Source organism: Phoenix dactylifera, chromosome 15, assembly GCF_051530095.1.
Source record: "Phoenix dactylifera cultivar Ajwa chromosome 15, Ajwa_hap1_PhDact_Kaust_v1.1, whole genome shotgun sequence".
Taxonomy (NCBI): domain Eukaryota; kingdom Viridiplantae; phylum Streptophyta; class Magnoliopsida; order Arecales; family Arecaceae; genus Phoenix; species Phoenix dactylifera.
The window spans coordinates 8,437,405-8,449,615 of record NC_143204.1 but is presented as its reverse complement, the minus strand read 5'-3'; the positions used below and the strand labels follow the sequence as shown (position 1 = coordinate 8,449,615).

The following is a 12,211-nucleotide window of genomic DNA, read 5'->3' as shown; positions in this document are numbered from 1 at the left end:
GATTGAGATGCAGTCTGTGGAGATGAAGAGAAGATTATGAACGGGATAAAGAGCTGGGAGCTGATCGCGGATGAGATGAAGGCTGGCTTGGGCTTATCCGTGGGTGATGGAAAGCTAGATTCGGTTGAGAGGGAGTGATCCGGGAGAAGCTTTGAGTTTCGAACGGAATGAATGTGAGAACGATCGGAAGAAGGGGAAGTTTGGATATGAGAGCTTATCCTGTACATATGGCTCTGTTCCTAAAGAAATGAACGTGGAGGGAAGCGGAATGGCTGGGAGGAGATCTGGGATTATTCGTGGGAAGTTGAAATGGATTGAAGGGGTGAGGCTTTGCAATCTGTGCAACTAAGATAGTATGCTTTGAGATCTGAGAAATAAATAATTGAAAAGTGTGGAAAGAGAATTAGGTGAAGATGGGAATTAATGGGAATTGCTGGGTTTTGGAAGAAAGTTCTTGGAGTCGACTTCGGAGGATGTGAAATTATGAAATGATGCAGTGTAGGTTTAGGCTTTATCTTATTGAGCTTGACTCGACCTGCATACATTAGGCTCAATTAATAAATAATTAAATCAAACTCGAATTAATTTATTAAAATGCAATGATGAGGGTAACACATCTTTTATGGTTAATTTTACAAAATATGTGCATTAAAATAATGATAAGTGCTATGAATAAGATATTAATTTATGCATTATTTAGCACTTATCAGCTGCCACCATAAGCTTTGCAGTTCGACCCAAGAGTGAACGACCATCCATGTGAGAAAGCTAAGAGATCGTATCCATCCATCTACGCGAGGCCCATGGAATATTACACTTGGCACAAAGAACGAACCAGATGCGCTGAGAGAATGGGCACTCAAAAAAATAAATGATCCACATCCTCATGCCCACCCCTACACAAAACACATTGGGCGACCGAAACCCAAACCCGTTTGGCCAATAAATGAAATTTTGCAGTTAAGCCCTTGGCAGTATATTATTTCACAAAAGGGTTTTCTGTAATTTGTATTTGATCCCTATAGAGAAGATTTATTACATAAAGGTCCCCCAACTATATTTGTTTGGTCCCTTTACTCAAGCTTTATTATGAAATAGTACTATATAATTAGGTATTGGCCCTTGAAATGAATTTTTATTGTATAAATGAACCAATTAGAGACCAACCTTGGGGGCCCTATTGGGCCGGATCTATGTGGGCCCATTAGGCCGTGTCCGATGTAGGCCCTATCGGGCCATATTCATTATGGACTAACTCTGGGCCCTGTTGGGCCGTGCCCAGTAGTATTATTTCTGGATTTTGCTTAGCTCTGAAATTAATAAAGAATTAATTAAATTTAAATAGGTGAACCTGATCCGCCTATCTGAAGTAGGGGTTAAGCGAGAAGAAGTATGTAACTTAATACTTCAAGTGTGATTTTCAAATTATTTGATAAACTAATTAAGTTTTGACATATGTTTTATATTCAGTAAAATAGGTCAGGCATGTTAAATTTTATTTGAAAATCATGTTATATGCTCTGAAATCCGTGAAATATAACTGGATAGTTTATGGAATTTATTTTTATATATATGCATTTACAGCATGGCTATGACCTGTTCTGTTCTGGCCTCGCCAATGGAGATTATACGTTGGACCTGTCAACTTGTAATATGTGAGGAACCAGTTTCAACACCGCGCCACCGGTGATTAGAATAGTGGTTTCTGGACACTGTTGCCACCGGTGACTAACAATAGTGGTTTCTGGCACTCTGTGCAACCCATGCCACTGGGTTACGTGGCCGTAGCCTTATATTGAGATTCTGGTTTCAGACTTTTTGGAAAAATAATAATAAGTTTTGAAAACAGTAAAACGATGTTATTTATGATTTATTCCAGACATTATCAAGTATTTTGATCTCACTTTGGGGTATTTTGTTGCTTACTAGGCTAGTGTAGCTCATTATTTTATTTTTTCTATTTTTCAGATCCAGAGGCTTGATCGCACGGGATTAGAGAGATCCTCTGTAATAGCTGCCTCGCTAGCGAAGAGTCTTCCAAGCCCTGAGCGCGCTGAGTGCTTAGCACTGAATTAATAGCATCACTTCTACCACTTGCATAGCATATCGGTAGTAGCTACAAGACAAAAAACTAACTCAAGAATGCAAGAGAAGTGCTTTTTAAATGGTAGAGCTACAAGAAAGCATCTACTAAGCTAACCATCTAATCTATGCAGTAGTATCTCAACTCAAGGAATAGCTTTCCCGCAAGAGGAAAGAGCATCTATCTACACAGTTAGCTGCCCCTACTTTGGGATATTGCCTTAGCTAGGTTGGCTCCTAGGCTAAAGCAACTGTACAACAGGCGATGTTATCAGCGATGCCTCGCAGTATGGAATGTTATTTCTTCTTCCTCTGGGCTCTGGAATGGAAGAATTGGTTCAGCATCAACCCCGGGATTCTTTCCCCAACTACAAGAAAAGAAAGCCTTGCTTGCTTCTAATTTGGTTTGGTCTCGTAGATAGCAAGGTCAGTCGATTCTTGCTCATTACAAGGCAAGGAAATTCCTCCCAGCCTGTGCCAACATGCCTAAACTTTTGTTTTAGATTTTTCGATGATTTTTTCGGTTATTGGCATTTTAGTTAGATTAGTTTGGAGATTTGAATCATGAGGCTTAAATAAGATAATTATTACTTAATCTATAGTTATCTGTAACCAATGCGCCTGCGGTTGTTCTTATCCCACGTTTTTCTTTTCTGATGGGCGGGTTTCTAAATTCTCTCCCGCTCTTGTTTTTTTATCGAGGAAAACAAACGGAGAGGGGACTGCAAGAGGTTATTAATTAATTAAAAAAAGAAATATTAAAAAGCAAGTGAAATGACCGAACACGGTGCCCGTCTTCCTCAGCCTCCAAGAGGTTCTTAATTAATAAAAGTAAAGAAGAGAAATATTAAGAACTCGTTTGGTTCGCGGAATAAGAAGAAGGAAGAAAAGTACGATCAATGAAAAAGTAATGAGATGCGTCTTATTTGGTTGAAGTTTAAAAAAAAAAAAACGAAAAAATTGTATTCCCAAGAAAATATGATTTCCATGTCTCATAAAAAAGTCTTTTCAATGAAAAAGATGGAAAAGTTACTTTTTCATTAGGCCGGAATCATCCCATTTTTATTTTTTTCCAAAAAATTTCTTCAGCATTAAAGATGCATTAAAGACCTAATTTTTATTAAAAAAATAATAAAAATTATACATAACTTTCTCATGGATGATTAACCAAACATAAACACTTTGAAATTAATTACTTTCTTATGATGAATTAAATATATCAAAAATATTTTTTTAAGCATTTTTTTTTTCTAAAAATTTATTTTCAAAAAAAAAAACTTCCTGCAAATCAAACAAGCCATTAAAAAAAAAAAAGACCGAACACTGTGCTCCTCTTTCAGCCAGCCCAGCACCATGCTCCTCTTCCCCCTTCACTCCCATGTGCTCCCCGTTCGTCCTCGCTGCCTTCCCCTACTTTAATTAATATATTTAATTAAGATAGATAAGAGGCATATATCGTCATTCGTGGAGCTGAAAGCCCACCGGGAAAAAAAAAGAAGAAAAAAACACCCAACTCTTGTCTTCATCCAGATCTCGTCGCCTTTGTTATCTCAGCACGGAGTGGACTAGAAAACCGGATACTGAGCCGAGATCTGAGACCCGGAGCCGGCGGCGATTCGACAATAGGGGGAGCGGCGATGGACGTTTCGGAGGGAGTTCTGTCACGTCTCGGTCATCTGCTAGCATTTGTTCTCGTCTTCGTGCTCCTCTTCATCCTTGGGATCCTTAAAGGTAATTGATTCCCCCTCCCTCTCCCTCCTTCCCCCCCTCCCCCAAGATCCTTCCGGCCATTACCCCCATCTTTTTTTTTTTCCCGAGCGAGTAACGTTTCATTCTGTATCCTCCTTTCAGCGGCTGTCATCGCGCCGATTGTATTCATCACCGTGGTGGTCGGGAACGCTGCCTTAATCATCGGGCTGTACCCTTGTCACGTCGTCTGGACCTGTTACTGTATCCTGAGGTTTGTCTCCTCTGCTTGAAATCCCTCCCCACCTTCGGGTTTTTTTTTTTTTGGGGGTCCCTTTTTCTGCGCATCAAAATCGCTTTGATTACTTCAATATATATCGGATGTGTGCTTGCGGGGTGAGTGATTTGAGACCTTGGACTCTGGGATGGCAGAACGAAGAAATTCGGATCGGTGCTGAAGGCTCTTATACTGCTGTTAATGCCGATTCCCATCGTGCTGTGGCCCATCTCCTCGGCGATTGGGACTCTCCTGACGGGAATAGGATTTGGCGTGGGCTTGCCGCTGATGGCAACTTTTGAGGCCGTCAGAGAAGGAGTCGACAATAAGTTGGTTAGCTGTTTGACGGTGCGAACTCATGAATCCTTTATCACAAAATTCTCTTTCTTCTCTTTGATACTCTTTCCAAATGAAAAGAAAAGAAAAGAAAACGATTTTTTTTTTTTTTGAAAAAAGAACTCCCGGAGAATCTGTTAGGTTTGCATGAGATGAGGGTTATAGTTGGATGGATGGCTTGCTCTTATAGGACGGTACCTGGGACTCGATCAAAGGAGGGTGTACCATTGTGCGTGATTTCAAGGACATTTGCTTCCACTCTTACTTCTCTGTCATGGATGGGTTACTCGAGGCGAGGGGCGAGACGATCATGAACATGAGGTACTTTTCCTCTTTCGCCTAGACCGATGCAGGTATTGCTTTGCATTTGCTAAACAAGCCGACGTAAATGCTCCACGCGATTCGTCTGATTCCCAGAAGCATGTAAGGAATGCGGTGTGGAATGCTCAATCTTTCAAAATGTTCTCTCTTTTCACCATACAAGTTATCTCCTGCCTTTTCTGTTAGCGCTTTACATATGACTCAAATTGCATGCATCTTTACATTTTAATTTAGCTGCAGAGGGTTTTCTGGATTAATCCAGAAAATGGCTTATGGTTAGAGGAGGTATTGTAGACAAGACAGTTCTGATGAAGATCGATAGCGCAGCATGTCCTGATGTTTTAATATTTCTGTTGTGATCTAGCATCAGTCATTTGTGGAAAATACTTTAAGTTTTCCTAAAATTTAGTATATGTACTTTCTTTAATCAAATTTTTAGGAATCTTAATGAACCTAAGCCATACAAGGGTGCTTATACAGACAGCAGCAAAGAATAACCTCTGGTGCTTATATGTATATATGTAACATATCTGCGCATGTTCTCCGAAGGTTATTTCTTTGCTGCTTTATGAATCTTGTCCTCGAATTTGTCCTTTAAACACATACATGCAGGACACCCATTAATGGTCTTTGAATGAATATTTGTAGTTCACATACTAGTTGGTCATTTGCATAATAGATTACAATTTTTTGTTGACATGTAGGTTATCACTGGTACCAGGATGCCTATTGGCAGGGATCGTGGGTCTTCTTATTGATGTGCCCATGCTTAGCCTCATAGTGCTTTACAAAGTTCCTGTCATGCTGTACAAAGGATGGAGGCAGTTGATCCGAGATCTTATTGGACGCTCAGGTCCATTTCTGGAAAGTGTTTGTGTTCCCTTTGCCGGACTTTTAATTTTGTTATGGCCTATAGCAGTTGAATTGACTGCTTTAGCAGGGATTCTTTCAAGCTTTAGTCTTGGATGCTATGCTGCTGCTGTCGCATACCAGGTATAAGTTAAATCAACAAAGTTGTGCAGCTTTCTTATCTGAAATATCATATCAAGTACACATAAATGGGCATCATCCTTTACTTATTTATTATTTTTCTGGAGCTAATTGTAATCATTGTTAACATTCTTTCCCTTAGGAAGATTCTACAATGAGTGGCCTACTGTATACCATATCTGTGATATCAACATTTGATGAATTCACTAATGATTTTCTCTCCATGAGAGAAGGAACTTGCTTTCCAAGGTATATTCGATCCCTTGTGATTTTCCGGTAAATACTTCCGTATTATGCTTTTGCAGTGGCTATATTTACATCAGCATCTCTTTCTGAAAACAAAACTGACATTGTGCCTGCAATTTCTTTTATATAGTGCTTGCAAGACACTTTCATCCACAAATATTCCTTCTCAAAATATATAAATATCTTGTCGTATGCTGCCATTTTATCACCAGATTTGCTTGTTATGTTGCAATAATATTGGATTGGTTGTTGGTATGAACACAATATACATGGACCTCTAGGATCTAGCAACTGGATGAAGCAGCACATCCCCATTAGGAGGGACATATCTGGGGTGCTCCTAGATATAACTTTTAGGACATCGATTGCAGCAGTAGTTCTTAGTGAAACTAGCAATATATGATTTTTGTGTTCAAATGACATTTTTACTTACTGTACAGCTTTTAAAGCATTTGTGTATGTGGACAGCCAGACCCAAGTATCGGAAGACAGTTCTTTCCCAGTCGCCATCACTTCCAATAAAGCATGTTCCTGAGCAGTCTGATTTTACTCCTTTAAAACACCCACTGATAAAGACAGCTTCAATGAAAATGCAGGAGCTAAAAGCAGTAGTGGTGAGAAGCTCAAAATTGCCCCTTCATCTCACTGCTTGCATATCATTGCTAACTTGTGGTTCACATACTCAGGTATGGGACAACTTTTTCAAGGCATGTGATGATCTGGGGAAGGAGCTCGTTGGAGCAGGTGCCATCTGGGTATCAGATCTGGAGGCCTGGCAAAATTCAAAGAACAAGATAGTTAACATAGGGCTTCCTTCCTATGTATTTCTGCAGTGTTTTCTCCGTTCCATTAAGAGTGGTTCTGCTGGTTTTGTCATGCGTATGAACCTTATTTGTTATGCATTACATGAAGCATACTGCAAAGAGGATCAGATGCTCAATTTGAAATAACTTTCTTATACTTGTTGCTATCAGGTGACAATGTTGAACTGACAAATATTAATAGGCCAGAGGGAAGAATTTTCGACTGGCTTTTTGAGCCCATGCTTCTTCTGAAAGAGCAGATTAAAGCTGCAGATCTACAACCAACAGAAGAGGCACACCTTTGCAAGTTGGCTCTTTATTGTGGTGATGCTCGGAGGTTAGCTGCATGGCAAAATGGTGGGGTTCCACCAGCTGACGAGGTTAAACGAGCTCAGCTGGAGGGTCTAAGTAGAAGGTACCACAATGTCGTCTTTTTACCTGAATTTACGTTTCCATTAATATTGAACTGATCCCAAATGAAAAATATAACATTTGAACTATGGGGCTGCAGTGTCATGCTTTGCACCAGAAAGAACTCAATGCTCACTCAAAATGGTTGCTGAAATTGTGAAATCAGCACTGTTGAAATAACAGAGTCTCCACTAAAAAGACTTCTTAATTACACTTTCAGAGAAAAACATAAATTAGATTGTAGGGATATTTAGTTTGAGGAATCTCATCTCAGGGAGCAGAAATCTGCTGCTCACTATGTTTCTAACCAAGGTACAAAGGTATCACACTTCAGATCACCAAAGGAGTACCTGAGTACCCAAATTATTTCTTGGTGGTCTACGAATCACTGATTCATGATTGTCATCATGATCCTTGGATTATATATTGTTCATTTGGATTTGAGATGCATCTCCTTGTCCTACACCTCACCTTATGAAGCCCATGTTTTTCTCCCAATAATTTAATGCCTACTCTCCTATCTCTAGTTGCTTTCCAAGTTCAGGGAATTCCTAGAGAATTGCTTCTTGATTGCATGCGGCCCCAGTAGTACTACAAATGATTTATTCATGGCCTAGTAAATTAGGAAATATGGACTTAGATAAGAATTTATCATTAGTATTTCATCATGAACAATAGCAATGCACTTGGTCATCATATATATTTAAATTCTGTAAAGCTTTTATTGTTGCTTTGTTAGTTTAGGAGTCTTAGATTCTCTCAATGGATTTTAGAGTTCATGCATGTATTTTTTATTATCACAAACTGCTCACACTAATAGCAGTGTATTATCATTAGATAGGTTTTGCCATGAAGCAAAACTCTAAATTGAGAAGGTTCTTGTTTGCCATGAAGCCTGCAAGGGCTAATTGGCAGGTTGAGAGACCTATCTTGTTAGTCAAACGTATGAAACCGAAAGCAACACGTATAGCTTTGCCAAGAACTGGAAAAAAGACAGATGAAGGGAGTGGATGACAAGGTTTGATACAAAGACTTATGGCTATCTCCGAACAAAAACTATAAAATTAACTGGGCCTGTGCTTATGCGTGCTAATAGCACATAAGCATATCGTAGATTTTCTTCCAGCATTGATGTTGGATAAGGTCTGCAACTAGGTAATGATCTTAAACAGAAACCAATAGAGAAGCACTTTGTTAATTGAATATAACTAAGCAGAAGAGAGGTGATGCACTTCTGATTGCCTGATTGGACTCTCTCTCTCTCTCTCTCTCTCTCTCTCTCTCACTCGCCCACCCTTGTATATGAAAACCTGCTTCAGTATCTAACAAGTCTGTCTGCAACAGATTGCAAGGCTTCAGCCTGACCCTTTCAAGGATGCCAACCTTCCGGCGACGGTTTGAGCAAGTTGTGAAGGCACTATTGCAAGAAGCCAGGCAGAGATCAAAGTAAAATGGTAATGGCATAGGGCAAGCTTTATAACTATCACCTATTGACAGAATAGTTGAGGTAGCTTGCTTGTATCCCATTGTAGATTTACTGTTCATCTAGTTCTTGATAATTTACATTCTTATGAAATTTCCACGTCCCATTTTCTTTTGTTCTTCCTTCATCAACATAACGACACCTTGAAGTATATGCCCATTTGGTTCATGAATGTAATTTGTCAGTTTGATTAATAGTGCTATCGTCATCCTTTTATTTTGTAGTGTTGTTCTTATCTTTATTTCTGTGGATTGAACAGTGAAAAGTAGGGAATTTTGGGTATTTATGCCAAACAGAATGCATGACTCAAGGTTTGAGAGCTGAGATATTGGTCATTTCGGTGATTGATCGTGGCTGATGAACCAAGATCTCAGTTTATCTCAGCTGAGATGGAAGGTTGGAAGTATGTTGAAAAAACCTGTTTTTTTAAGAGATTTTGGCTGATATTTTAGAACCAAGACACTGAAATCTTTGTCAATAAGGCAAATCCAAGATTAGCAACTATCTTTAGGCATCAATTTGAAATATATTAATTAAAAAAAATATATTCAAGGAGGTAAAAAAGTGATTGGAAAATCAGTCGATATATGTAATATTGTATTGGCTGATATCTCTCGATTTATTGGTTTATATGAGCCAAGTTGATAGGGGCTGATTTTTTCTATATATCATATTGGGGAGTGCCTAATGCCACAATTGCAGTTACATTATGTGGTTCCAATTCATGTTACTAGAGATTTATCCTCCCTTTTATTTGTTTTATTCACTGTTCTTTTCTAGGCATCTCATGTTAGTTTGGAGATGTAATATGGATTCAGCATTGAAATGATGAACTGTGAAAAACCTATGTATCTTGCAGGTGAAGATGTATGGTGAGAATTGCAACTGGGGCATGCTGATGTTACCTGGATGGTTGTTCTAGTAGTTCTTGTAATTCATGAATGTTTTCATTGTAAGAATTCTCCAGTTTGTAAGGATTATCGAAGATGTCCTCCAGTCTAATTATTTCCAGTTCCAGCTGTTTTTCTGTAGAACCTCGATGTCTTTCAGAACTTGTATGTATGTCGGATTGTGAAATTCCATATTCTTGATGTTATGAATCTTGAGATGAAAGTGGTTTGATAGGGATGCTTTTAGCCATTTTGAGGGTTACTCGAGCTCAACGCTCCCATAAATTTTCACCTCTTAGAGATTGTACTGATATGGTACGTAGAAGTTGATTCCTAGAAATAGATGTAAGCAGGAGATGGGAGAAAAGTGCTTCTTGTTTTAATTTTTCTTCGGATACGCGATAATCATCTGTTGCGCTCAACATTTATCTTCTCTTGCAAAGAGTTTTAACATTCAAAGTTCATCTGGGAAAAATTAGCTGTGCATGTAACTCACGGGCCAAATATGAAAATTAGATGAGAATATAACCGTCCGCCGGATACAATGGCATTCTATACTTTTCTTTTCAATTGCTTTCACAAAATTACCGGTTCGGTTCAGCCAATTTCGCCCTTCTACACACAATGTTTCTTATCTCTCCCCTAGTTTTGTTGTGACGATCGCCCTGCTCCCTTAAGATTTGGCTTTGGGGGGCTGCTGAATGGTTCAGCTTTTAAGGAACACAAAAATGTAACGGTTGGTGTTGCTTAATCTTTTTTGTCATCCTTACGTCATCTGCATTTACATTCAGAGAAGACAAATTCGGTGACAGGCAATCTGAAGGATACGTTGTTGTAACCTCTAAGGGCACTTTGGTACTCCGATAGCATCTGCAGAGAAAAATCCTTGTGGTGATATACAAAGCTTTGATTTGATAGGATTGGAGTTCACTCATCTAGTTCATATTTTTTTCATACAAAAAGAGTTTCTCAGGTTGACGGCCAGCTCGAGCTGAACCCAAATAAAAAAAATCTGCATCTCAGACCTGATCCAGATAGAGGATGATTCCAACCATTAAAACCCCCAAGCTAAAATTCTGATACTGAACAAATCTCGGATTGGATTTGGATGGGGTTAAGGCACCAATCAGTCAGATCAGTTCAAGCAAAAATTAATATGAGCCGGGAGGAGCTTAACAATAGACATATGATCGCTTAAGCTGGATATTTTATGACATAATTATAGGATATTTCAGATACTCATATTCGATCTTTCCTATTTACATACAAATTCCATTTTTATATTTATAATATTATCTGTCCTTCCATTGGGGTGACTTGAACAAACCCCGGTTGTAAGATTCACCAGAGTTTGAAAAGAATTAAAGAATGGCTTTATGAGAAACGACTCATGGGAGCCGTGTCCCTCGAACTCTCCATCGAGAGCCCCTGTGGCTTTGCTCGTGGCCTCAGCCTTTGACGGTTGACTTTGTCTGGCGAACCCTCCTTTTATCCTTTCACCGATCTTCAAAATCATCCAGGATTTGGCATGTGTCCACCGTCTTCCTAGCCACTTGTCATACGACAAGATGAGCGAAAATTTTCCGGTGCTCCACCCAAAGAAATCATCCGGGACCGCCCTTCCCTTCTGCCACGTCAATCCTGTCACACGAATTCGAAAGATTGTTTAAGGAGGGTCGAGTCTTGCCGATAAGAGTCCCTGCCAGATCAAATCTGTAGTGGAAAATCGCTCCATAGTTCCTCACTGGCTCCTCTCGTCTCTCCGAAGCATCGCCCTGTATTTCCTTCAAACTCCCGATGAAGCCATGGGACGAGTCAAAAATCGTTGCCTCCGTTGGAGAATAAAGCCTAAAAATGGCTATATTGTTATTATAGGATAGTGCTATAAAAAATAATTTACTAAAATAAATTTAGAAGATTGAAAAAATGTTGTCAGAATCGAGGTGTGTGATCTGTTAGGACCGTAGGCGTTGCCATCTCACTAAAACCTGCAGGTGCCGCTGGCTTTGATACCACTGTTAGGATCGTAGGCGCTGCCATCTCACTAAAACCCGCAAGTGATAGTGAAGGCTTAACCATAGTCTTTAAACCGATTATTCCAAGTGCCCCTCGGCGTTCGATTGCGACTCGGCCCACACTAGCCTCCACCGTGGGCGAGACTTACTGACTTGGCCCACACCGGCCTCCGCCAACATGATCAACACTGCTCTAAGAACGTGATTCACCTACTATGTACGGATTTGCGGCGGTCTTGTCCTTAAGATACAATAACCTAGCTTAACTCGATGATTCTCTAACGAGCACAATCGCTGGGAGGCTTGACCTAATTTAAGTGATAAATTGAAGAAATCAAAGAAGAATACTTTTAGCCACTCTTAAAAGAAGATCAACCATCTAAAGCTCTACATCAAGAAGCTAAAGTCCAAAAGTCTATGAAAATATTTCTTGAAGCTCATATACAAGCACAAAAAATTTTATCCTGGGCTACCTCAAGAGTTGACTCCAAGCTTGTAATGAGTTGTCCCAGTACACTGTCACTGAATGATGCACCTTCACAAGCTGACTCCAACAAATCTTAAGTCGATCCTAAAATAGTCTCAAAGGACATATAGAAAGCCAACAAATTCACCACATTGATGAGTCAACTTATGAAGTATTCAAGCCAACTCCAGCTTGGCATGAGTCG

At 39.5% G+C, this 12,211-nt stretch overlaps 1 protein-coding gene across 2 annotated transcripts; it reads left to right on the top strand.

Moving 5' to 3' along the window:
- Positions 1 to 3,365: 3,365 nt before the first annotated feature.
- LOC120106499 (putative membrane protein At3g27390) lies at positions 3,366 to 9,759 on the top strand. 2 transcript variants are annotated; one of them, XR_005508641.3, is made up of 11 exons: positions 3,366 to 3,813; positions 3,934 to 4,042; positions 4,201 to 4,393; positions 4,572 to 4,702; positions 5,407 to 5,695; positions 5,835 to 5,941; positions 6,411 to 6,552; positions 6,625 to 6,817; positions 6,913 to 7,156; positions 8,497 to 8,659; positions 9,495 to 9,759. XR_005508641.3 is itself a non-coding variant. In XM_039119427.3 (11 exons), the coding sequence occupies exons 1-10, from the start codon at positions 3,720 to 3,722 to the stop codon at positions 8,600 to 8,602; spliced, it is 1,608 nt and encodes a 535-aa protein (XP_038975355.1). In that variant the 5' UTR covers positions 3,366 to 3,719; the 3' UTR covers positions 8,603 to 8,606; positions 9,495 to 9,759. The 2 variants fall into 2 exon arrangements, 1 of the variants encoding a protein (XP_038975355.1); XM_039119427.3 differs by having other exon boundaries at positions 8,497 to 8,606.
- The last annotated feature ends 2,452 nt before the right edge of the window (positions 9,760 to 12,211 follow it).